This window comes from Rhodofomes roseus (assembly GCF_022264815.1).
Source record: "Rhodofomes roseus strain CIRM-BRFM 1785 chromosome Unknown C8Q71scaffold_21, whole genome shotgun sequence".
In the NCBI taxonomy this organism is placed as follows: Eukaryota; Fungi; Basidiomycota; class Agaricomycetes; order Polyporales; family Fomitopsidaceae; genus Rhodofomes; species Rhodofomes roseus.
The window spans coordinates 234,058-254,766 of record NW_025952977.1 but is presented as its reverse complement, the minus strand read 5'-3'; the positions used below and the strand labels follow the sequence as shown (position 1 = coordinate 254,766).

Genomic DNA, 20,709 nt, shown 5'->3' with positions numbered 1-20,709 from the left:
AATTACACGAGTATCGACGATATCTACGATTGAGACGCACAGCAGCGCCGTCGTGCCCCCAGCCGTTGTTGAGCAACGCACAGGCTTGGTGGCCGACTGGGATGTCCAGTCGAGATCTTAGCCCGGCGCAGTCACTTACACCTACAAAATCCGATCCGCGTCTAGTGCATGATCTGGGAGACTCTAGAATACTACATCGGTCGGTACGGTCTATCACACTGTCATGTAAATTCATTGCAGACGTTTGTAATACGTATTATCGTCCGCAGGTCTGTTGATGCTTTATCTACCCGAGCCATAGCCCATCCCTACACAATACGGTGAGCGGATGGAGATGTAAGATATTGCAGATATCCCGGCACAGGTACTCACACTGAGCGGAGGCGACACTTAGAATATGAAATGCTGGGAGTCGAGACGCAACCAGACCGAGCTACGATGTCGGCGGCTGGATCTCTCCATAGAGTCATTGACCGGAGTAGTCAGCGAACCTGGTGCATTGTTTGGAGGGCAATGAGGCGTGCCCTTCTGCGCTACTCAAAGTCATCCCGCCCATCTGAGGCAAACGGGCCAGCACCGCCGATTGTTCGGTATAGCAAACCAGTGCGGGCAGATGAAAGGCTTTTCGTCGCGGGACGCCCACGCTGGTGCAGCCGAGAAATGCCGGGCCCACGGCTGCGATGTCTTTGAAGTTGTTCGGTTCGACGAGATGGCAATACCCGATGAACGGCAAGCAAGACGATACTACGTCGGATGCCCAGAGCCGTGTGCATAGACCCGTGTGCATAGGGCCGTGTGCATCATCTTAAGTCCATTGGAACGAGTGCAAAGATCCAGCGTCTGAGTTGTGAAGCGAATCGTCAATCGCAGCCGCTGTACGCGCTGATCTGTGGAGTGTATGAGTCAATTGTCAAACCAGCAAATCATGAGTACGACCGTCCGCATACCACAGTTCAGATACTGCAAAGATACGGAGAAGAGGACACGAAAAGCGATGCCCGGCTCGGTTCCGAGACATATGGAAGTTGGATTGCGTTGATTCCATCCAGAGACCACTAGCCCTGTGAAGGTCTTGCGTATCGAGCAAAGGAACTGAAAATACCTATGTCAGACATAGCAGTAGAGCAAAGAGAGCTCGGACTGGTATTTTTGACGTGGTATACCCAGTGACAGGTCGCTGACAAGTTGAAGGATACGTCATAGAAGCATATGTACTGAACCCTGACAGCCGTCCGTGTATGTTTCGTCTCGTGTCGTTGCCGAGTGTCTATAGAGGTCCGAACAGAGAGCCTGCAACATATTCAAGTAGAGCACCAGGTGGCGGTGCGGTCTCGGACGGCACACGCGGTTTCCCCCGCGACTCGGTTGCGGGCAAGTGGCGGGAGTGAGGCGCCCAATAGTGTGCGGATCTGAGATCCGATCGCTCGCGTGGGCGAGCGCTCAATCAACAGACCCGGCGACCCGCGTGTTCTGGCCGCCGGATCCTCGCCCCAGGCGGACGCTGCGTGGCCGCTCGTTGGCGTCGACGGCTGGCTGCTAGAGACCGCACCCTGCGTAGTGTTGCTGCAGCAACCCACACAATCTCAGGAGACAAGCTGGGGCTGGGCGCACTGGGCGGCGGTGTACTTACAGGAGGCGGGAACCTTTATGTCATGTCGTAGTCGCGAGATAACGATCTCGATTGCCCCTGTGATCAACGACGCGTTTTCTGACGGGGTCAACTCTTTCTCAGCCGCTTCCTCCCAACCGCCATGAACGTCGCTGCCCTCCTCCAGGACTCACCGTCCGACGACCACGACCACCGCCGCCGGCAGCAGCAGCAGCAGCAGCAACAACAACAACAACGAGAACGGGAATGGGAACGCGAGCAGCCGCAGCCGCCCCCACGTCGCCGCTCGCCGCCCCAGGAACGCGGCCTCGAGCGCGACAGCAGGCCCACGCCCCCGCACCTTCATCACCACCACCACCAGCCTCTAGCTCCGAACCCGTCGTATTCGCCCCATGCGACGAGGCATCCACCTCCACCGTCGCCTCCGCACCGATATGTGTCCGACTACGAACCACACGGCCAGCGGATGGCACCGCCACCTCCACTGTCATCGTCCTCTGGCTACGCACCTCCACCACCGTTCGAGATGCGACGCCGGTCAGACCCAGAGCAGCCGCGGGTGCATGAGATAGCGCTACACCACCATGGGCCAGCGGGAGGGCATCCAGGTGAGTCGTTCGTATTTCCTCGCCTTCGCCTCGGAAGCAATTTCGGGCGTCGGAGCTTCTTCCGCTACGACGTCTAGCTTCTTTGATCTCCCGCTTGTCATGGCGCTGTCGCGACAATGTCCATCTAATGTCTCTCGTCTCGCGTGTTATTAGGTCCTTCTGCTATCCCGTACACCGTCGAACATCGCCCTCTACCACCGCCCCCGCGCCCACATGCCCACCACTCACACCAGCATGCCCAATCTACCCCGGGTGCACAATCACCGATGTACATGCCACCGCCAGCACGCCCACCTCTCCACGGTGCATCCACCCCCAAACCGGGTCCTCCTGGGCCTGGTGTCCCACCCGTAGGACATGGCGCCATCCCGCTCTTTCCGACTCCTGTCGGCCCCGGTGTACCTTCCGGTCCGCCGACGAACAATGGCCTTCCCCCAGGTCCTGGTATGCCTCCACTGTCCTCTCGCACGTTGCACTCCCCGCACGGCTTCGCGGGCTCAGGCATGGAGCCGTCGCCCATGTATGGGCACCCGAGCTCAAGCCTACCACCACTGTCAACACCGCATCACCACCCCTCGCGCCCTCGCACCAGTGGCTCCTTTGACTACCCACGTACGTCGCCCATCATGGGCAGCCTGCAACGCCCGCAGTTTGAGCGGGACGAGCACCGACACGGGCCCAGTAACGAGCGCCGTGACGAGCGGGAGCGTGACATGCGCGACAGGAGTGACCGTGACCGGGACGGTGGTCGGGGGGCGCAGATGCCTTCCGGATTGGGCGGTCCCGGGTCCCTGCATCAGCACGGCGCTGGACCAGGCATGTCGATGAACGCGAACGCACGCGTCGCTGGTCCTGGTGCGCCGCCGCCACTTGCTATGCCGATGTCGAACGTGCTTTCTGGTCCGGGCGCGGTGCCGATGGTCGGAGTCGGCGCGAAGGAGCGAGAGAGGGAGTGGGAGCGCGAACGCGAACGGGCGATGGAGAGGGAGCGCGAGATCAACAACGCGCGCGAGAGGGAGAGGGAGAGGGAACGGGACATGCGCAACACAAACGGGAACGGCGGGATGATGGGTGAGTCTCCGCGCGACAGGCATCGTGGCTTGAAGGAGAGGGACATCATGCGCGAAAGGGAGAGAGAAGAAGGTATCGCCGAGATGGAGGCGCAGCGCGACCGCGAGCGAGACCGGGAGTTGCGGGAGCGCGATTGGCTTCGGAGGACGCAAATCCAAGAGCCGATGCAGGGACTTCCTCCAGGACAAGCGCAGCAACACTCATGGTCGCGCTTTGCAACACCACGGACTCCGGCGGGGCCGTATGCTGAAGACGAGCGGGAACGGGAGCGCAGGGCAATCCATGAGGTGGAGATGGATAGGGAGAGGGTTGCGAGGGAGGAGGCGAAGTTGAGGGAGAGAAGAGATAGGGAGAGATTTGCTGAGGAGGAGGCAAGGGCACGAGAGGCGAGGGATGTCGCGGAGGCAGAGAAGGGACGTAGGAGACCGGCTTCGAAGGAAAAGGCGGCGAGGGAGAAGGAAGAGAGGCGGATGATGGCGCGCGAAGAGCAGATATCGGAGCAGGAGCGCAAGTGGATGAAGGAGCAAGAGCGCGAACGCATGCAGAGGGAACGGGCAGAGATGGACAGGCGACAGGGCCAGCCGCAGAGTGATCACCACCATGTCCGGCACCAACACCATAGCGTCGCGCCCTCCGGCAAGTCGTCCAAGCCGCCGGGAGGTCTGCCCCACATACAGCCCGCCTCGGGCCCGCGAGAGCTGCAGCCGATGTTCGCCAACCCGGACCATCTTCGACATTCAAACTCTATGCAGTTTAGGCAAGGCTCGTCGAAGATCATTGACGGTCCTGTCCATGGTGTGTCGCCCCTTCCGCACGGACAACCCCAGCATCACCACCAGCACCCTCCCCCACCTCATCCACTGCACCCTCACCCTCCAATGCACATTCATCCCTCTGCTGTTGGCGGACCCAATGGCCAGCATCGCGACACACCACCCTATGTTCCCGGGATGCACCCTCACATGCCCGCACCTATCGACATGCTGTATCCTGCGTCTCGCGCGTCACCACCGCGCAAATCATCTTCGAAGGCCCCCACAAGCCGCCTCGGCACCTTCGTCTACCCACGCACGCCCTTCCCCTTCACTGACTTCCCAAGCTCCTCGACGTCCTCGACATCTGGCTCTGTGGAGCCCGTCACGCTGTACCAATATCGAGCGACGATTCTGATCCCCTCCGGATTCCTCCCAACTCACCGACCTGCACGCCCCCGCATATGGGGAGGCGCGATGATACCTGCCCTCCCAGCCATCCCGCCGCTCTCCGAGTTCACATCAGTGCCCTACCGCGACAGCCGGCCACATGCATACGAGGCGCGGGGCATGCGCAGGGTGTACACGGACGACTCCGACCTATTCTTGTGCGCGCTGCACGCGGGATTGCTCGCGTGGAGTGAAACCCGACGCGCGAAGGCCGAGGGGAAGGACCTACGCATGGATGTGCGAATCACGAAGGAAGCACGCTTCATTGGAGGCTTTGGGAGCCCCTACGTGAATGGGCCAAGCTTCGCGGGTCCGGAGGGCGTTGGTGTTTATGGAAGCGACGATGATGGGAGTAGTCTGCTGAGTGCAGGCTGGGGGAATAGTCATGACGGCGCAGGGATCGAAATTGTCTCAGCAAATTGGGTGCCAGTGAGTGTCCTGATTCTGCTTCAATCCGTTATCTTGACCCCTTGGTTCGTCACAGAAGGGCACAGCGCACGCATATGGCCTGCGTAACCGCAAGCAACGGCTCGCGGAGTATGCTGAGCGGAGGAGCGTCGTATGTGAAGTGCCACGACCTCGCAAGAAGCGTCGCTTGGATCGCATCGTTGTTGACGTCGATTCGCCAGTCATCCTCGACGAGCAGCATCCCGACCTTGAGCTGTGCACTGCAGCCACCATCACCTTCGGCTTCGGACGAGCATGGAAGGACATGCAGTACGTTGTACGCCTATCTTCTGCGGCACTCACTGACGATTGTCCCGGGCATAGGTTCAAACACCCACCTCCATCGCTCGTACAGAAGGATGCCGTGGGCGCCGCCGAGCGGCTGTCTGACGTCGAGAACATCCCGCCGAGTCCCTCACGAAAGCGACGGCGTTCAGAGTCACCTAGCGCCGCCCCGAGCACTGATACGCCGCCTGTCAGCAAGTCAGATCCTCCCACCAAGCCGGGGCCAACGGAGGATGTTACGGATGTCACTTCGAAAGCGGTGCAGCAAGAGGAGCCACCCGCGACGTTGTCCCCTGTCGTTCTTGAACCAGATAAGACTGCGATGGCTGTGGATCCTCCGGAGCCCACGTCAGCTACTTCGCCTTCAGGGCCTACGCCGCCTGTTCAGCCGCCGCCGGAGTCTACTGCTGTAGGCAATGACGTGACGAATATCGCTATTGAAAGTTGAACACTTGTTATTCTGGGGGTTAATCGCGTGCTGTATTATGTTGATACTTGAAGATCTCTGACATAATTCACTGGCTCGTTGCATATGTTCCGTCCTTGGTGATCCGTCCTTGGTGATGGATGGCAGGATCGCGACGGACCACGCAGCTGGACACAAAGCTATCATGCGTAGGCACATCCAGTACCTGATACACGCCTACTAATACTCTGCATACTGCGACTAATGATCCTTCCACTCTAACACAACTGCCTCACCTACTAGTAACCGAAGAACCCTCCAATTGCTGCTGCCCCAACTACCCCAAGAAACTGCCCGATCGCCTGAGCGACGTCAAGTTCTGGTGGGTTAGAGCCGCCTGGGCGGCGGTCCGGCCCATAAGTGAACCTACGTTCGCCCCCTGCCCAATATGCATATCCACTCGCGCCATCACTTTGGCTGGTACTGGTATGAGCGCCTCTGTCCTCTCCAGTTGGAGTACTACCCGGTAATGCTCCAGGCATGCGCAGTTCTGGGTCTGTCGGCGCCGCCGTAGATGTCTTCGACTCCTCAGAGTCGGGCGCACTGTCTTCGACGGAGGCGACGATGGCACCGCCCGGTGCGTTGTCGACGCTAGTATTCGCTACCGCTTCTGGAGCGACATCGACTGGGGCTGCCACACTGGTTTGTACCGCCTCGGTTGCGTCTCCGCCCATTGTCTCATTGGAAGCCGAGTCTGGTTCGCGTGTATGCGGCTTCAATTGAGCGCCGTATCTCTCGGTAACCGTCTCGGCGAGATGCTTCTGTTCCTCTGAAGAGACGGCTGAGGGGGGAGGTACAGGCTCACTGAGGACGGCCTGTGGGATAGCGGGACGAGCTTCTCGGTTGAATGCACCCTTGAGGCCAGGAAGGCTCGTCCGCACCGGAACGGCCATTGCAGGCGCGGGGGGCGGACTAGAAGGGTGGGGAGTTGGTGTCTGCTGGGAAGGTGAACGCTCAGTCATCGCAGCGTCAGCCAATGAGGATGCCGGTAAAGGCGACGGAGGCACAGGCTGCTCTTCAAGATTCAGGGACAATAGCTTCGCCTTGAGCGACGCGTATCGGTCCTTCTTTTCAGTCGTCAACTCCCTGTCCTTGACGAACGCGTCGATGGCTCGCACACAGCACGCGGGGGTAAGAAAAGAGACCGTCTCTTTGCAATGGGTGAGCAGCAACGTGTTCACTCGTTGCGCTTGGTCCTCCGTGAGATCGTCGATCGCGAACAGAAACTTGTCTTTAAGACGGCTGAGAACGGGTACGCCGTTCAGCAAGCCGCACACCTGGAAGTCTTCCTTCTCCTTGAGATCTTCAGCGGTCCATTGATCAGGTCCGCGTCTCGTCCAGTCGAATGTGCCGGGGGGAAGAGGGGGTATATACGTAGCGCTCGGAGGCGTTCGTGGTAGGTCGTCGAAGAACGAGGTGCGTAGGAGTCCGGCGTAACACTGGCGCCTAGCTTCCTCTGGGGGGACGCCGTTCCGTATCATGGTTTCCTCCTTCATCAAGTGGCTCGAGCGCGTAATGAGCACGAGCTTGGGAGTGATGGGGAACGACTGGGTGAACTTCACATACGAAGGGTTGGGGGCACCCGGCGATATCATGTCGACCATGATGCTCATGAGCGAGGAGACGCCCTCCTGTAGACCGAGCCCGTTCTCAGTGATGACGAACTCGGTACCAGGAGGTGCACGATAGAGCCCGAGCTGCATTCCCTGAGCCTCGACTTTGTAGTCCATCTGTGCGGTGAACAAGAGGCGTTCATCGCTTGCCACCTCCCAGTGCTCATCTTCGAGGAGCAAAGCGAGGTTGCGAAGCCATACCGCACGCGAGCCGGCCAGGCCGTGTTTGATCCTGTATCCCTCTACCATCTTCGCCGTCATCGGGTCGAAGTGGTCCTTGTTGAATTGGCGGGCCTGTACGCTGTTGCGGTAGTGGATGAGGAAGAGGAACTTCCGGAGGGTATTGAGCTGAGAGCGTACGAGCTCTATCGTGGAGCGTCCCTGCTTCTCGGCCTCGTCCAAGACCTTGAAGACGCGCGCGGTATCGCTCTCGAGCTTAGAGAAGGCCTTTTCGACGCGATACGCGTCGGTCGAGTCTGTAACGTCCTTGTACATGTCGGAGATACCGAACGTCTTGCCGAGATCGGTCGTGCCCATGTGAAGGGTGTCAGACTTGATGTCATAGGTATCAATGAGTTCTTGTTTGTACTCTCCCTGGCGACCCTTCTTGCGACCGCCCTTGGACCTGCACAAAAATGAATATTGACGGACGGCTGGAATACGGTGAAGAGTACTCACTCCCGGTCTGGACTGGTCACTGTCCTAACCTCTTGCAACCATCGACGCAAGACAAAGCGCGGCAGGTAGTGATGAAATGGGGCCTGAGTTTGGTCGCGACGAGGCTGAGGCGTCCGCCGTTGCTCCATGGTGGTGGGGGATGGAACGGTAGGCTGCCGCTTGCTTTCGAAGGATCCGTGTGCCCGAAGGACCGTTGCCGTGTTTGGTTCACGGATGTCAGTTAGAGTTCGGTCATTGCGCGTAAACAGGAAATGAGCGCACGTACTCCCTAGCACGCCCGAGCGCGCATCGCTCATGCTCACAGGCGGGCAATCTCCGCATGGTCTCACAGCTCAACGTTGCAACAATCCCTCCGCTCCAGGGAGCAACAATACTGGATGCCTTCCCGCAGGCTTTCCAGTGATTCTAAATGCATGCGCGGGCCTTGAATCTTATGGTTAAGGAATGTTTACTGTAGCGAACCTAACAACCCGGATGGGGGTGTGACGTGTGACACATTTACACGATCCGGCGGCGCGGCGGGGTTGCCTGTGACGTGTGACGACACGCCCGGATGGCGGGCCCGCCGCCGCCCGTGACACGCCCGTGGGTGTGCCCGCCGCAGGCGCCGCCCCCAGCGCCCAGTGACAGCGTTGGCGCCCAGTTGGCGCCGGCGGCGGGGTCGGATGTGACAAGGAACCAGCCGTCTCCGCCGCGGCGGGCGACGGGCTTGTGACGTGTGACATCCGGGTTGTTAGGTTCGCTACAGTATCTGCAGTGCGCCTCCGTAGCTCCACTCAAAGTCCATGGATGCTACCTTGCGGAGTTCAAATGATGCCGCGCTGCCGTTGTGGCACAACGTTACCGTCGCGTAAGACACCAGCTGGCTGTGCGAATGTGTCTGTATATTTTCAAGCATATATATCTCACTGACTCGCATGTTCCATGGGCGAGGCTTGTCTGCTGTCATTGTCGAGCTAGACCGCTGCGAGACGGCTTCGTCGAGCGAATATGCTACGAGGTAGCCTCGTCGCGTGAACTCGGACATGCTAGTATGAGACGGCTTCGTCAAACGAGCACACTACACGACGGAAGTACGCTACAAGACGGTATCATCGCTCGAAGCGACTCGTCACGTAGAAACGTCATCACTCAGAGGAGGCATTACATAGAAGTGGCATCGCGCACAGGCGGCATCGGGGCGGTAAGATCCAAATCTCGTCGGAGGCTCAAACTCAACTTTACGGACGTGTTTTGTACCTAGAAGGGGGGGTCCTACCCCCCTTCTAAATGAGCTGTTTAGAAGAGAGGTGTACTGATCCGAAGCAACGGCACACACGAGATGCCGACTTGCCGCAGAGATTTACAGTGCGAATTTAGGATAGAACGCGCTGTAAACCTCTGCGGGAAGGCATCCAGTGACTGACCATCGAACGTTGCGGTCTTCAGTATCATGAACGCATGCGATGAGAAGTCTGAGAGATGGTACTTTTTCGCTAGTACACTTGTCAGAAGAGTCGATGCATGGGCTGACCTTCCTATTCAGTATCGATACGAAAGAGGAACTTGGGCGAACTCTATCTGGCACCTGTGCGCCAAACCTTAGATTCGGATGCACTAGGAAGCAACAGAGGATTCGTTTTTCAGCTTCACCTCTCACCGCCATGGAGCAACGGTCGTCGCAGTCTGGTCAGTTCCACCACTACCTACCGCGCTTTGTCGTGCGTCGATGGCTGCAGGGGGTCAAGGTAGTGACTAGTCCGGGCCGAAAGTGCGTATTCGTGACTTGGGGTTCCCGCCGTCCGTTGAGTTCCGGCTATATGCAGGTACAAAGGCGGTCGGAACAAGGGCCGCCAGCGGCCTCGGGAGTACAAACAGGAACTCATCAATACGTACGACATAAAGACCAGTACCCTTAGCATGGGCACGACCGATCTCGGCAGGACATTCGGTATCGTCGATATGTACAAGGACGACGCGGACTTGACGGACGTGTATCGTGTCGAGAAGGCCTTCTCCAAGCTCGAGAGCGATGCTGCGCGTATATTCCACGCTCTGGACGTTGCTGAGAAGGGGGGTCGCTCTTCCGTGGAGCTGGTCCGCTCTGAGCTGAATACCCTCCGGAAATTCCTTTTCCTCCTGCACTACCGGAACGGACGTCATGCCCAACAATTCATTGACGGTCGCTTCGACCCAGAGTCAGCGGCGATGGTGGAGCAGTACAGGCTCGCGCATGGGCTAGCAAATGCACGTGCAGTCTGGCTCCGCAATATCGCCTTACTCCTCGAAGACGAGCACTGGGAGGTGGTCACGGACGAGCGTCTATTGTGGACGGCCCGTATGGACTACAAACTTGACGCACTTGACAAGCAACTCGGAATTTACCGTGCTCCTCCCGGCACCGAATTTGTTCTAACTGAGAACGGTCTAGGCCTCATTGAGGGCGCTAGAACGCCGATGAGTTTCATGGTCGACTTGATGTCTCCAGGTGCCCCAGGCGTTTCCTTTATAACCCTGACCCAGGCATTCCCCATCAGTTCGAAGCTCGTAATTTTCCTACGTTGCTCCAAAATGTCGCAGGAAACTGCTATGATACAGGCGGGCGTTCCCGCAGAAGAGGCGAGGCGCTGGGCGTATGATGGGCTCAGCAATACCTCATATTTCGACGACATACCCCGGACAGCCCCGAGGACAACCTACATTCCCCCTCTCCCAGCAGACTCGTACGCTTGGATGAAACCCCCTGACCAAATGACCGCCGAAGACTGGCAAAAGAAGGAAGATTTCCGTATGCGTGGCATGGTGAACGGAGTGCCGCTCGGCAGCCGGGTTCGAGACAGGTTTGTCTTTGCCATCGACGACCTCACGGAGAATCAAGCGCAACGGGTCAATGCCCTGCTGCTCACGCATTGCTGTGAGATGATATCCTTCCTCACTCCCTCATGCCTTGTCCGAGCTATCGATGCTTTCGAGAAGGAAACGCGACTGACTATATTCGGGAAAAGGCGGTACGCGTCCCTCAGAGCGAAGCTGGTCGCATTGGAATTGCCCGCGGAGGAGGTACAGTCGTCGCCTACATCCGCATCTCCGTCCATTTCGACCTCGCCAGAGGCGCAATCTTCGCTTCCCCGTGGTCCTATTCATGGACCTTCCGGGTCACAAACAGCATCGCAGATTGTTCCAGTGGGTAAAAGCCTACCCGGTCTCCGAGGTGCATTCAACAGACGCGCGCACACAGTCCCAATCCCTCGTATCCCGGATGATTCACTCGGCGAACCCGTACCCGAGTCCTCCGCTATCTCCCCTGTCGGACAGGACTCCGCCCACGAGACGTTTCCCGAAGCCTCGTCCACCTCTCCCCTTCCTGTTGATGACACCCAGCTCGTGCCTGTCGACATTGTTGAACTGCTTTCCGAGCATTGCCTGCCCACTGACCCGGCGGGCCGTGTTGGACATGCCAGTGCCAGTGGCGATGCACCCATGACGAAGTCGGCCATGCTGGTGCCCTCCGAGCTTTTGCTTGTCACGGAGCAGTCAGTCAAGCTCGAGAATGCCCTTCCGCGCTTGCGAGGCGCATTTAAGAGCAAGCCTACAGTGGTCTTGGCATGCTCGGACACCGTCATGGTCGCGCCACAAGGCGCGGACACCACTGAACCAGTACCGACAAATATCGCACCTGCGTCGGAACCCTTGGTCAACGCAAATTCAACGAGAGTCGCACCTCCTTCAGAAGCCACAATGTTCCCCACTTTCGACATCTCGTCAGAAACCGAGTCTGTGGCTGTCGTATATAACGCAGCAAACAACGCCAGCGTCGTTTCTGTCGAGGACCACTCGTTGGAGACGGAGACATCTCTCGAGATGTCGATGACCATTCACACAGACTCGGACTCGGAACGTGAACTGGACCTTCCTGGAGCGCTCCTGCGACGTATCCCTGATGTGGAAGACAGGTTTATTCGTGGCAGTGGTAGTCAGGATGGCGGAGAGTCGGAATCTGGGTATAGTCGAGGGCGCCGCGGGGCTGATACGCAAGGGTCTCCAAGTCTCTCTCGCCGGATTATACAGGTAGTTGCCGTAGCAGCAATCGGGTTGTTCTTGGGTCATAAGTGGGTAAAGCCAAATGGGTGGTGACAGAGGGTGGGATGTTGGGCACTGTCGCCGCTAGCCGTAGCTCGATGCGGTCGCAGCCATTGGCTACAGCCTACCATTCGATCGCTTCGTACGGGGCGGTGAGTAGAATCCGGATCTCGATCATGTTTTCGGATATATGTACCCGATGGCTTGGCGAGAGGACTCTTCCGCCTCAGTCGCAAATATTTTCAAGTTCTCATTGTCAGACCGTACTTGCGCGCGCGTTGCATACAAAATTCACTGTCTCGACTGAAGGTGAGAAGTAAATCAGTGTCACCTGCCTGGGTATGCATATCCACGACGCCGTGGCCGCTGACCAGACCTCATGGCAAGACAGTGCACTCGGTGGTCGCGACGTCGTCTTCCAAGAACATGACCTCGTGCTCGCGTGCAACACCAGCGAGTGGATGCCTTCCCGCAGAGGTTTACAGCGCGTTCTATCCTAAATTCGCACTGTAAATCTCTGCGGCAAGTCGGCATCTCGTGTGTGCCGTTGCTTCGGATCAGTACACCTCTCTTCTAAACAGCTCATTTAGAAGGGGGGTAGGACCCCCCCTTCTAGGTACAAAACACGTCCGTAAAGTTGAGTTTGAGCCTCCGACGAGATTTGGATCTTACCGCCCCGATGCCGCCTGTGCGCGATGCCACTTCTATGTAATGCCTCCTCTGAGTGATGACGTTTCTACGTGACGAGTCGCTTCGAGCGATGATACCGTCTTGTAGCGTACTTCCGTCGTGTAGTGTGCTCGTTTGACGAAGCCGTCTCATACTAGCATGTCCGAGTTCACGCGACGAGGCTACCTCGTAGCATATTCGCTCGACGAAGCCGTCTCGCAGCGGTCTAGCTCGACAATGACAGCAGACAAGCCTCGCCCATGGAACATGCGAGTCAGTGAGATATATATGCTTGAAAATATACAGACACATTCGCACAGCCAGCTGGTGTCTTACGCGACGGTAACGTTGTGCCACAACGGCAGCGCGGCATCATTTGAACTCCGCAAGGTAGCATCCATGGACTTTGAGTGGAGCTACGGAGGCGCACTGCAGATAAACATTCCTTAACCATAAGATTCAAGGCCCGCGCATGCATTTAGAATCACTGGAAAGCCTGCGGGAAGGCATCCAGTCATGGTCAATCACGAATCACTTCGACGTACGTGCATACCTTGCAGTGCTCCATGCATGAGGCCCCGACTTGTTTCATATAGTAACTGTGCGATCATCAGAGCCTGGCAGACTCTGCTACTATGTCCCACCACAGTCAGCAATATTGAACAACATGACGACCGTCTGCACGACAGCGGAGGACCAGCGTCTGTCGTACTATTCGGATAGTACGACAGACGCTGGTACTCGGCTTGAGTCGTACTACGCTGAGTTGATCACTCTATGCACAGGCTCGGATTCTGTGAGCCACCAAGTCGCGGCTCGGACAGATACAGTGTGACCTTCAAGTTTCCGATGTAGCAAGTAGAAGTCGGACATAACCTCGCCGGGTCCGACGAATTGAGACCAAAAATCTACACGCTGCTCGGCTATACGGGTACTTTATGAAGTTAGTAGGGTGTGTGGTTGCCGTGCGGTTTGTTTCAGCGTCCAGGCGCCCGTACCGCACTATTGCTCAGCGCTGAGAGAAGACGTACTTAGTCTAAATCTTCGATCCAGTTGGTCCACCCGCGTGCCGCGGCTCGTTGCTGATGAAGGTCCACGACGACCGACTTTTGTGCGCGCTCTGCACGAGTCTGTACGTCGGTTATCGTCCGATGACAAGGTTAATACATCATCCGTACCTCGGGGTTGTGGACTCATGTTGGTGTCTGTCGTGCGGCCTACTGAGACATCCCGGGCACACAACCACATCCAAGAGATGAATCTAAGACATAGTGCTTCCAACTACGCCGGATGACATCGCGTCGATCGTTGTAGGTCCAATTGACGACGTCTCAGATCGTCTTTGCATACTGTAGTCTGTGCCTGCAAGTGCTGTCGACGTGAGTGATGTTCACTGTCGTCAGCCTCTAGGGGCACCAAAGGCGTGATCAAACATCGTGTCGATAGAGTCAGACCGGCTTCCTCACCTCAATCGAAATCAAAGGCATGTCGAGCAGTCGTCGACTTCCACTCCATGCTGCACGGTGCACGGCGGTGTACCCCTTTCAAGTGTCCGGTGTTCACAATTGAAGGCGATCAAGGCTAGACCAGTCTTTCAGTGACTCCACTATTGCTCGGTCCACGACGCACCACACAAGCATTTGAATAGTATGGCATGCACTCTATGGCGCGCATCCGTACAACATGTAGCAGTCAGACGCAGGGGGTGATGTTTCAATGCTCACCGTATCCATTCATTAAGTCTAGTGGCGATCTTAAGTACGAGTACGAGTACATCTACAACGATCTATACATATTCAGTGAGGCGGTATGCGCGAGATAGGACGACGAGGTTGAACCCAGAAGAACACAATCCCACTTATCTGCGCTCGCAGTAGCCCAATAAATAGGGTTCAGAGGCCGCCGTAATGCAGCGAGCAACGACCTACAAGGTAACCTTGTAGATATAGTCAGCGAGCAAGCCCGCCTCAACGAGGTAGCCCAGTTGGCCATTTGACTGCGGATACAGAATGGTAAGTCGTAGATTCACTCTGCTCATGGCTGCTGACATCCCACCTTCCAAATTTTCCCGCCGTTGGCCACGAGATCAGGGGTGAGGAGCTGCCATAGCATGTGCAGACCCGTGCCGCCTACGGTGATCACGTAGTAGAAGACGCCCTGGTGGTTGAGGTATCCGGCATACGCCAGTGTCGCGACGAAGAAGGCGGCGAACACAGACAGGATTGGGCGGACTTTGTCGCCAAACAGGAGTGCGCAGGAGTGGACACCAGCGTTGACGTCGTCCTCCTTGTCCTGAAGCGCGTATATCGTGTCGAAGTGGATTGTCCAGCTGTGGTGGGCGCGCAAGTCAACGGTAGGTCGCCGCTGCTGACACTGGAGAGACGTACGCTGAGATGCCAAGGACGACAGCTGTCACGAGCTTCCAGTCCCAAACACCGTTCACAGAGATCCAGACGACAGGGAAACCCCATGCGCAGTCGAATCCTGTACTTCGTGTGAGATACCGTAACGTGTGATATCCCCGCAATATAACGAACCAAGGAAGGCTTGGGGCCAGTTCGTGAAGCGCTTCGACAGCGGGTAGATGGCCTCCCAGGTGAAGAAGCCAACAATCCCAACAATAAAGCTAAAAGACCGTGGGTAAGTGCGCACAAGACACAATACAGAGTACTCACGCCTGGAAGCCAGCAAGAGCAAGGATGGCGAAGAACGCAATGCAGTGCGCTAGAAGGAATAGAACTGCCTTGGGCACCGAGATGGCCCCGGAGGCGATGGGACGTGTCTTAGTGCGCTCTGAACATTTCGGATCCCATCAATACAAGCTGCGACATGAGATCAAGTTACATACCGACTTGACGGTCGAAGTCCCTGTCGCAGATGTCATTCCAAATGCATGCAGCGTTGTGACGAATGGTGCAGCCGATGAGGTACGCAACAGCCTGGATGGCAATAGTCTCCGGTGGGAGATCCAGGCGGTAGGCACTCATGGTCAAGCTCCACACTGGGCAGGTGAACCAACGATGAGCCAGGTCTACGATGGCACAAGGCTGGGACTTACTGCAGGGCCAGAAAAAGAGGATCGTGCCTGCAGGCCATAGGTGCAAGCGGGTGAGTTTCCAGTATAGTTTCCAAGCAGGGATGGTGCTAAGGGGAACGCCGTCCTTTCCGAGGAGCGGAGCCGTTTCGGTCGTCGACATGTGATCACAGGTATGAATACAGGGGGAGATGGTACAGCGGGGAGGAGAGATTTCTGTGTAAAAGCGACGCACGAATATTCGCGAGCTCTTATATGGAGGCAGATGATGGGCTGAACTCCGCAGTGCTCCGAAGGACGAAGGCTTGGATCTTGCGTCGACAGTTCATTAGCTCCGATATCGCTGATCGTCGTGGCGGCAGTAAGTCCGCTCCAGAATCGCGCAAGGGCTGCAGACGGTTGTGCACGCGGAGCGCGAAGGCCATCAGAAGATAGCCCTTATTCGTCGCTAAGACACGCCGCCGGCACAAACGCTACATCCCTTAGCCCAGGCACAACCTCATCCTACCTGCCCAATACGGAACCGAACCTCAGGTCCATAAGAGGCACCCACACTGGCCGTACCTGTGAGACCCGTGCGCGCGTTGGGCCGCCCTTTAGCCCTCGCGCCCCGACCGTGCGCGCTCGCCGCAAATACTCCAGGGGTGCAAGCTGTAACACGTAGTGCTACTGACAGTGACAAATCTGTATAGCCGCGTGTTATGAGTGATCATATCAGTTCCCCGCAGCCGCAAGAAATACCACAAGGGTCGACATATGGCACGCCTTGGGCACGCCGGACATCGACGGATGTATCACAGTGGATGAGAACTCTCGTGGCAGTGGCAGCGCTGTTTTCGCAAGCGAGTGACGGAACGACGTCTGCTAACGCCACAGATGCATGGGAAAGTTCTATGATGATCGCTCTAGTAGGGCGTCGAACGATGACGCAACGGAGCATTGGTGAGCCATGGAGAATTTGGAATTCTGTTGCTGTCTGAGAGCTGTATTCGTATTAACTCTTTCCGGGTGGTCAAACTCAACGAAGTCCACCGTCCGTAAGAGGGCGCGGATGGCAAGCTATGGCAAGCCTGAGAAAGGTGCGACGCTAAGTACTGCTCCAAGGTAGAAAATTAGAAAATAGCCTCACTGAGCGCGCGAAGGCGGTCGGCTTGCGCATTGGGACCGATGCCCGAACTGCGCAGATTCACGTTGATCATTGACATTGACAATATGGTGACAGCACACGCGCACCGTAAGCCACCTAGCCTCTCCTGATGTGTTGCGACAAACATTTGATTCGCGATGGGAATCCATCGACCAGCAACGTCTTGGTGCTTTCTTTGCGGGCGTAGCAGTTTGATGGCAGAGAGCGGACGCAGGGCGTCGATTCTTGTTTGCCACTATGGCCTGGCGATTGAGGTTCATAAGCCAAGTGCAGCCCCGTGACTGGTGTTCGGTGCTAAGTTAGTAATCATTCCGTCATTGATCGCGGATCGTCTGGCCCTTACGCGCGGGTCACTTATTTTGGGGTCACTAAGTTTGCACTAAGTAGAGGAGTGTGTAAGTGTCCAGGAACAGACCGAGCCAGTTTGCAGCCAGACAACTTGTTGGGCGGACATACCACCTTGTTCATGATTCTCGGCCTGCTGGATTGGAAGCGGAATCGCAAGGGCGCATACTGTGTACGTCGGGGTTCTTAGCCGTGGTTGGAACGCGGCGGCAAGCCAGGGGACCCGATTAGATCGTACGTGTGATTCATATGGAACATCCCACCCCTCCGAGAAGATGGGCGCCGAGTCCCGACGAGGCGGCGTTGTCTCCTACAGAATTGGTGCGGGAAGGATAAAGAAGAATACGAGCCTTCCGTAGATTGAAATCGGATCGAGAATCTGGTCGGCAGAGAGCAGATACCGGGCGGCCAAGAAGCGAGAGCGCCTCAGCAACGTACTTATCCCAGTCAAAGTTGCTCGGTATGACGTCCAAGTCGCCCTAGGGAAGGAAAACCTAAGAGTATGTCTTCAATCGCACCGACACTATTGCCAAGGGGGTCTAGTATCACTCACCACACGCACGATTGCACCCATATGCCAATCTGCGACCCGCGCTGACACGCGGGAACTGTTCGGCGCGTTGTGCTCCAAGTTCTGGGCACCTTGCTAGCGGCTCGGGGATGATACGAGCCGATGCGGGACGGCCTCGCATTGCTCACTGGCGCTGTCGCCCTGGCCCACGGGTCGCACAAATCTGTACCCCACATCAAAGGGATGGTGATCCTCAGTCCCCACACATAGCAACGGGCCAGAAAGGACAACATACCTTCCGACTCCACGGCACGGAATCCTAGACCACTGTTCGGACAGCCCGCGGAGGCCGGCCTTAGCCGCTTTTTCCTATCCGCAGCAGAGATATCACCACATCAGTGCTACCTAGCTTTTCATATCATTCTCAAACCATCATTTTGACGGAGGGTGCACTTCCATGAACATCTGGTCGCACTAGAGGCTCTGGGATTCGTCTGTTTCCTGTGCAACGCCGCCCGCTGGCTGTGCAGTCAATGCTGAGGTAACTATGGGTCTTCTGTTATCAAGGGTGGGAAACATACCTCTCCGAGGAATTCTACACATACCACGCGACTTGAAACGGCGCAAGAGGATAACACAAGTTTTGAACTCGCGCAGAGCCTAACCAACGCGGACATGATTGTCTGTCATCCTCCGGCTCTATGGATCGGCGTGTTGAACATGCAGAGGATTCAACCACTGAAAACTGGTCCACGAAACCCAGGAGCCAGAAGTGGCGACTTTTTGTTTTTGTTCGGGGAGAGGGATCATTGACTTACCTGATTAACTTCGAGGACTTGTGGCAGATAGGTGCCCCCCTGCGATCCAATCACACTCATGGGTTGTCCAATCGCCCGTCCGCCTGCTGAATAAAGGTGAGCGACATTCAGTGCTAGAGTCTGACGGGCTTTAGACAGTCGAACGCACCGGCATGGCCACACGACCGGACCAACATTCAAACCACCTCCCCGCGCTGTTGCTAACAACGCGAATAATATGCTTCAATAAGCATTTGATCCTGCACCTATCAAATCACGTCACGAAGAGTTGAACGCACGTAGCAATTGGCATAGCGGAAGACGAAGAGGCTCGATTGACACTAGCGCTCCCCCGCCCCCAATTGCAGCTTCGGGACTCTCAGAGAAGCACGCCCCGGCGTCGTCCGTCGACAGCCATGACATCGGTAACGTACCATATGTACGTGCGCGGACCCTGACTTCTTCAGCGTTCCCGGGACGCCACTCGAACCTAGGCCTGTGCAGTCGTATGCACTCTGTCGTGAGCCTGTATACAGCTTCGATGAGCGCTTTCACGTCCGCGTTGACGTGTTTCGGTCGTCAGCACTTATCTAGACGTATCATGATGACCAGTAATAACCTGACGCAAAACAAGATCAGCACAGCGTCGTCAATGCGATGCACTCACCTCGAACTCCTTGCCAGAGCAGGACGTAGCAACGTACGACACGGGCATTGCATGAGGAAGGACAGAACGCAAATAGTACCGTGTGATTGCCGATGATGAATGGGTAAAGATACAAACACTGAGATATGCAATGCAGATGGAGGACCTTCTAACTACTCTACTGCTACGGGATGCCAAATACAGCGCTAGCAATGCACCAAAATGAACACATGCCACTTGCAAGACCATATGCCACACATGCGAATGAGGAGGACAACAACACGGAGCACCGTCGACAAACGCTACAGCATACGCACATTAAACACCAGTGATAGATTGGATTCGAACATGCCAGCACGCCATCAAAATGTCACGTCCGTTTCCACTCGTGGAACGACAGGCGAGCTCGAGAAGCGCACCATCTTCCGAGGCGACTCGCTCGATACGCTTGACATCGAATCGTCGTCCGCGCGCAGAGGGGTAGATGCTGCCGACTCCTTCCGACTCGGCACGCGCAAGATCCGCGACATGCTCATCTGCAGGCGCGCAGGGAATATGGACACGGACGCAGCGCGGTGTGAGCGCGCGGAAGGCGTCGGCGGCGCGCTCATCGTGAGCGTAGAGCCCGTCAGCGATAGGTCCGAGGTAGAGGGTGTCAGAGAAGCGGTCGCAGATTTTGTAGGCGAGCCTGGCTTTTTGAGGGAGGAGCGTGGGGGCGGTGGTGGGAGGATGATGGGTGTGCTGCGTGAGGGTATATTCATGCCGACACGCTTGTAACTCGATACTGGCTGTGATCCAGATCTTCCACGCGGGCTGCCCGGTGGAGAGGTTGCGCGTGGCGAGCGGAGGTGGGGAGTGCGGGATACGTGAAGGCCCATAGCGATCTGCTGGATGGTGGGACGTGGTGCGTCGCGCACGCTGTACGGCGAGGGTATAGGGGCTCTACTCTCCTCAGGGGTTGAGTACATGCCCGAGTCCTATATCAATCTGCATGAGAACGAGCATACGTAGATGTCGCACGACACACCATGGGGCTCTGGTCCCGCTTCTGCCTCGCGCTGAATGGTCTCCTCATCGTGCTGACGATTCTCGAGGCTGCCATGCGAGAGCTGCTCGCGCCTGGTGATTCCGCGGTCAGCTCCGGGGGGTATATTGGCAGCCCTCCGCTGCTGCTCGGGCGCGGGTACGACTGCGATCGTTGGATGCTGCGTATGTCAATTACTGCTGTTGAAGATGACCTTCCGTGCCGACGGCGTGAAGGCGGGGAGAGCACATCGCTCATAGCGGCGGGAGGATGGTCGTCGCTGGAAACAGGTATGCGGGGGGAGAAGGGTGGTGAGAGGGAGATGAGGAGGAAATAAGAAGGGAGGATGCTGGGAGAATGCTCGAACGGCACGGCCAATGACGAGAAGGCGCAGCCGCCAACGAGACAACTCATCACGCGATCGCCACCACCAATAGGCTATGCAAACACGTGCTCGCTCCATCCACCCCTCGTTCAGGTATTTGAGTGTCGATCCTC

The 20,709-nt window shown here is 57.0% G+C and overlaps 6 protein-coding genes across 6 annotated transcripts; 2 read left to right on the top strand and 4 right to left on the bottom strand.

Annotated features, from left to right (window-relative positions):
• The first annotated feature begins 1,731 nt into the window (after positions 1–1,731).
• C8Q71DRAFT_257820 (uncharacterized protein) lies at positions 1,732–5,799 on the top strand. The gene is made up of 4 exons (XM_047917345.1): positions 1,732–2,217; positions 2,371–4,919; positions 4,975–5,207; positions 5,262–5,799. The coding sequence occupies exons 1-4, from the start codon at positions 1,752–1,754 to the stop codon at positions 5,668–5,670; spliced, it is 3,657 nt and encodes a 1,218-aa protein (XP_047775458.1). The 5' UTR covers positions 1,732–1,751; the 3' UTR covers positions 5,671–5,799.
• A 128-nt stretch (positions 5,800–5,927) lies between these two features.
• On the bottom strand, positions 5,928–8,107 carry C8Q71DRAFT_860927 (uncharacterized protein; the record flags this gene model as incomplete). Its single annotated transcript, XM_047927842.1, has 2 exons — positions 5,928–7,926; positions 7,980–8,107. 2 exons carry the CDS (start codon positions 8,105–8,107, stop codon positions 5,928–5,930), a joined length of 2,127 nt encoding a protein of 708 aa, XP_047775457.1.
• A 1,261-nt stretch (positions 8,108–9,368) lies between these two features.
• On the top strand, positions 9,369–12,331 carry C8Q71DRAFT_776918 (uncharacterized protein). Its single transcript, XM_047924680.1, has 3 exons — positions 9,369–9,443; positions 9,505–9,729; positions 9,785–12,331. Exons 1-3 carry the CDS (start codon positions 9,412–9,414, stop codon positions 12,090–12,092), a joined length of 2,565 nt encoding a protein of 854 aa, XP_047775456.1. The 5' UTR covers positions 9,369–9,411; the 3' UTR covers positions 12,093–12,331.
• Positions 12,332–14,580: 2,249 nt separating this feature from the next.
• C8Q71DRAFT_257651 (UbiA prenyltransferase) lies at positions 14,581–16,072 on the bottom strand. Its single transcript, XM_047917342.1, has 7 exons — positions 15,766–16,072; positions 15,556–15,708; positions 15,383–15,500; positions 15,245–15,333; positions 15,095–15,191; positions 14,763–15,036; positions 14,581–14,703 (listed from the first exon to the last, which is right to left on the bottom strand). Exons 1-7 carry the CDS (start codon positions 15,902–15,904, stop codon positions 14,632–14,634), a joined length of 942 nt encoding a protein of 313 aa, XP_047775455.1. The 5' UTR covers positions 15,905–16,072; the 3' UTR covers positions 14,581–14,631.
• Positions 16,073–16,904, bottom strand: C8Q71DRAFT_257656 (uncharacterized protein). The gene is made up of 3 exons (XM_047917343.1): positions 16,871–16,904; positions 16,483–16,811; positions 16,073–16,425 (listed from the first exon to the last, which is right to left on the bottom strand). Exons 2-3 carry the CDS (start codon positions 16,679–16,681, stop codon positions 16,241–16,243), a joined length of 384 nt encoding a protein of 127 aa, XP_047775454.1. The 5' UTR covers positions 16,682–16,811; positions 16,871–16,904; the 3' UTR covers positions 16,073–16,240.
• A 2,368-nt stretch (positions 16,905–19,272) lies between these two features.
• On the bottom strand, positions 19,273–20,679 carry C8Q71DRAFT_910049 (uncharacterized protein). Its single transcript, XM_047929069.1, has 2 exons — positions 20,215–20,679; positions 19,273–20,164 (listed from the first exon to the last, which is right to left on the bottom strand). The coding sequence occupies exons 1-2, from the start codon at positions 20,623–20,625 to the stop codon at positions 19,550–19,552; spliced, it is 1,026 nt and encodes a 341-aa protein (XP_047775453.1). The 5' UTR covers positions 20,626–20,679; the 3' UTR covers positions 19,273–19,549.
• Between the last annotated feature and the right edge of the window lie 30 nt (positions 20,680–20,709).

What these genes read in the sequence shown, in the direction of transcription:
- C8Q71DRAFT_257820 (XM_047917345.1), top strand. Translation starts at nt 1,752, where the DNA reads ATGAACGTCGCTGCCCTCCTCCAGGACTCACCGTCCGACGACCACGAC. An exon ending in GCCAGCGGGAGGGCATCCAG is followed by an intron (nt 2,218 to 2,370) that starts GTGAGTCGTTCG and finishes GCGTGTTATTAG; the next exon opens with GTCCTTCTGCTATCCCGTAC. An exon ending in CGAGCATGGAAGGACATGCA is followed by an intron (nt 5,208 to 5,261) that starts GTACGTTGTACG and finishes TCCCGGGCATAG; the next exon opens with GTTCAAACACCCACCTCCAT.
- C8Q71DRAFT_776918 (XM_047924680.1), top strand. Translation starts at nt 9,412, where the DNA reads ATGAACGCATGCGATGAGAAGTCTGAGAGATG. An exon ending in GATGAGAAGTCTGAGAGATG is followed by an intron (nt 9,444 to 9,504) that starts GTACTTTTTCGC and finishes CTTCCTATTCAG; the next exon opens with TATCGATACGAAAGAGGAAC. An exon ending in GTGACTAGTCCGGGCCGAAA is followed by an intron (nt 9,730 to 9,784) that starts GTGCGTATTCGT and finishes GGCTATATGCAG; the next exon opens with GTACAAAGGCGGTCGGAACA.
- C8Q71DRAFT_257651 (XM_047917342.1), bottom strand. Translation starts at nt 15,904, where the DNA reads ATGTCGACGACCGAAACGGCTCCGCTCCTCGGAAAGGACGGCGTTCCC. An exon ending in GTCGTCCTTGGCATCTCAGC is followed by an intron (nt 15,037 to 15,094) that starts GTACGTCTCTCC and finishes CGCCCACCACAG; the next exon opens with CTGGACAATCCACTTCGACA. An exon ending in ACGGCGGGAAAATTTGGAAG is followed by an intron (nt 14,704 to 14,762) that starts GTGGGATGTCAG and finishes CTGTATCCGCAG; the next exon opens with TCAAATGGCCAACTGGGCTA.
- C8Q71DRAFT_257656 (XM_047917343.1), bottom strand. Translation starts at nt 16,681, where the DNA reads ATGCTCCGTTGCGTCATCGTTCGACGCCCTACTAGAGCGATCATCATA. An exon ending in GCCATATGTCGACCCTTGTG is followed by an intron (nt 16,426 to 16,482) that starts GTATTTCTTGCG and finishes GCGGCTATACAG; the next exon opens with ATTTGTCACTGTCAGTAGCA.
- C8Q71DRAFT_910049 (XM_047929069.1), bottom strand. Translation starts at nt 20,625, where the DNA reads ATGAGTTGTCTCGTTGGCGGCTGCGCCTTCTCGTCATTGGCCGTGCCG. An exon ending in AGCGGGACCAGAGCCCCATG is followed by an intron (nt 20,165 to 20,214) that starts GTGTGTCGTGCG and finishes AGATTGATATAG; the next exon opens with GACTCGGGCATGTACTCAAC.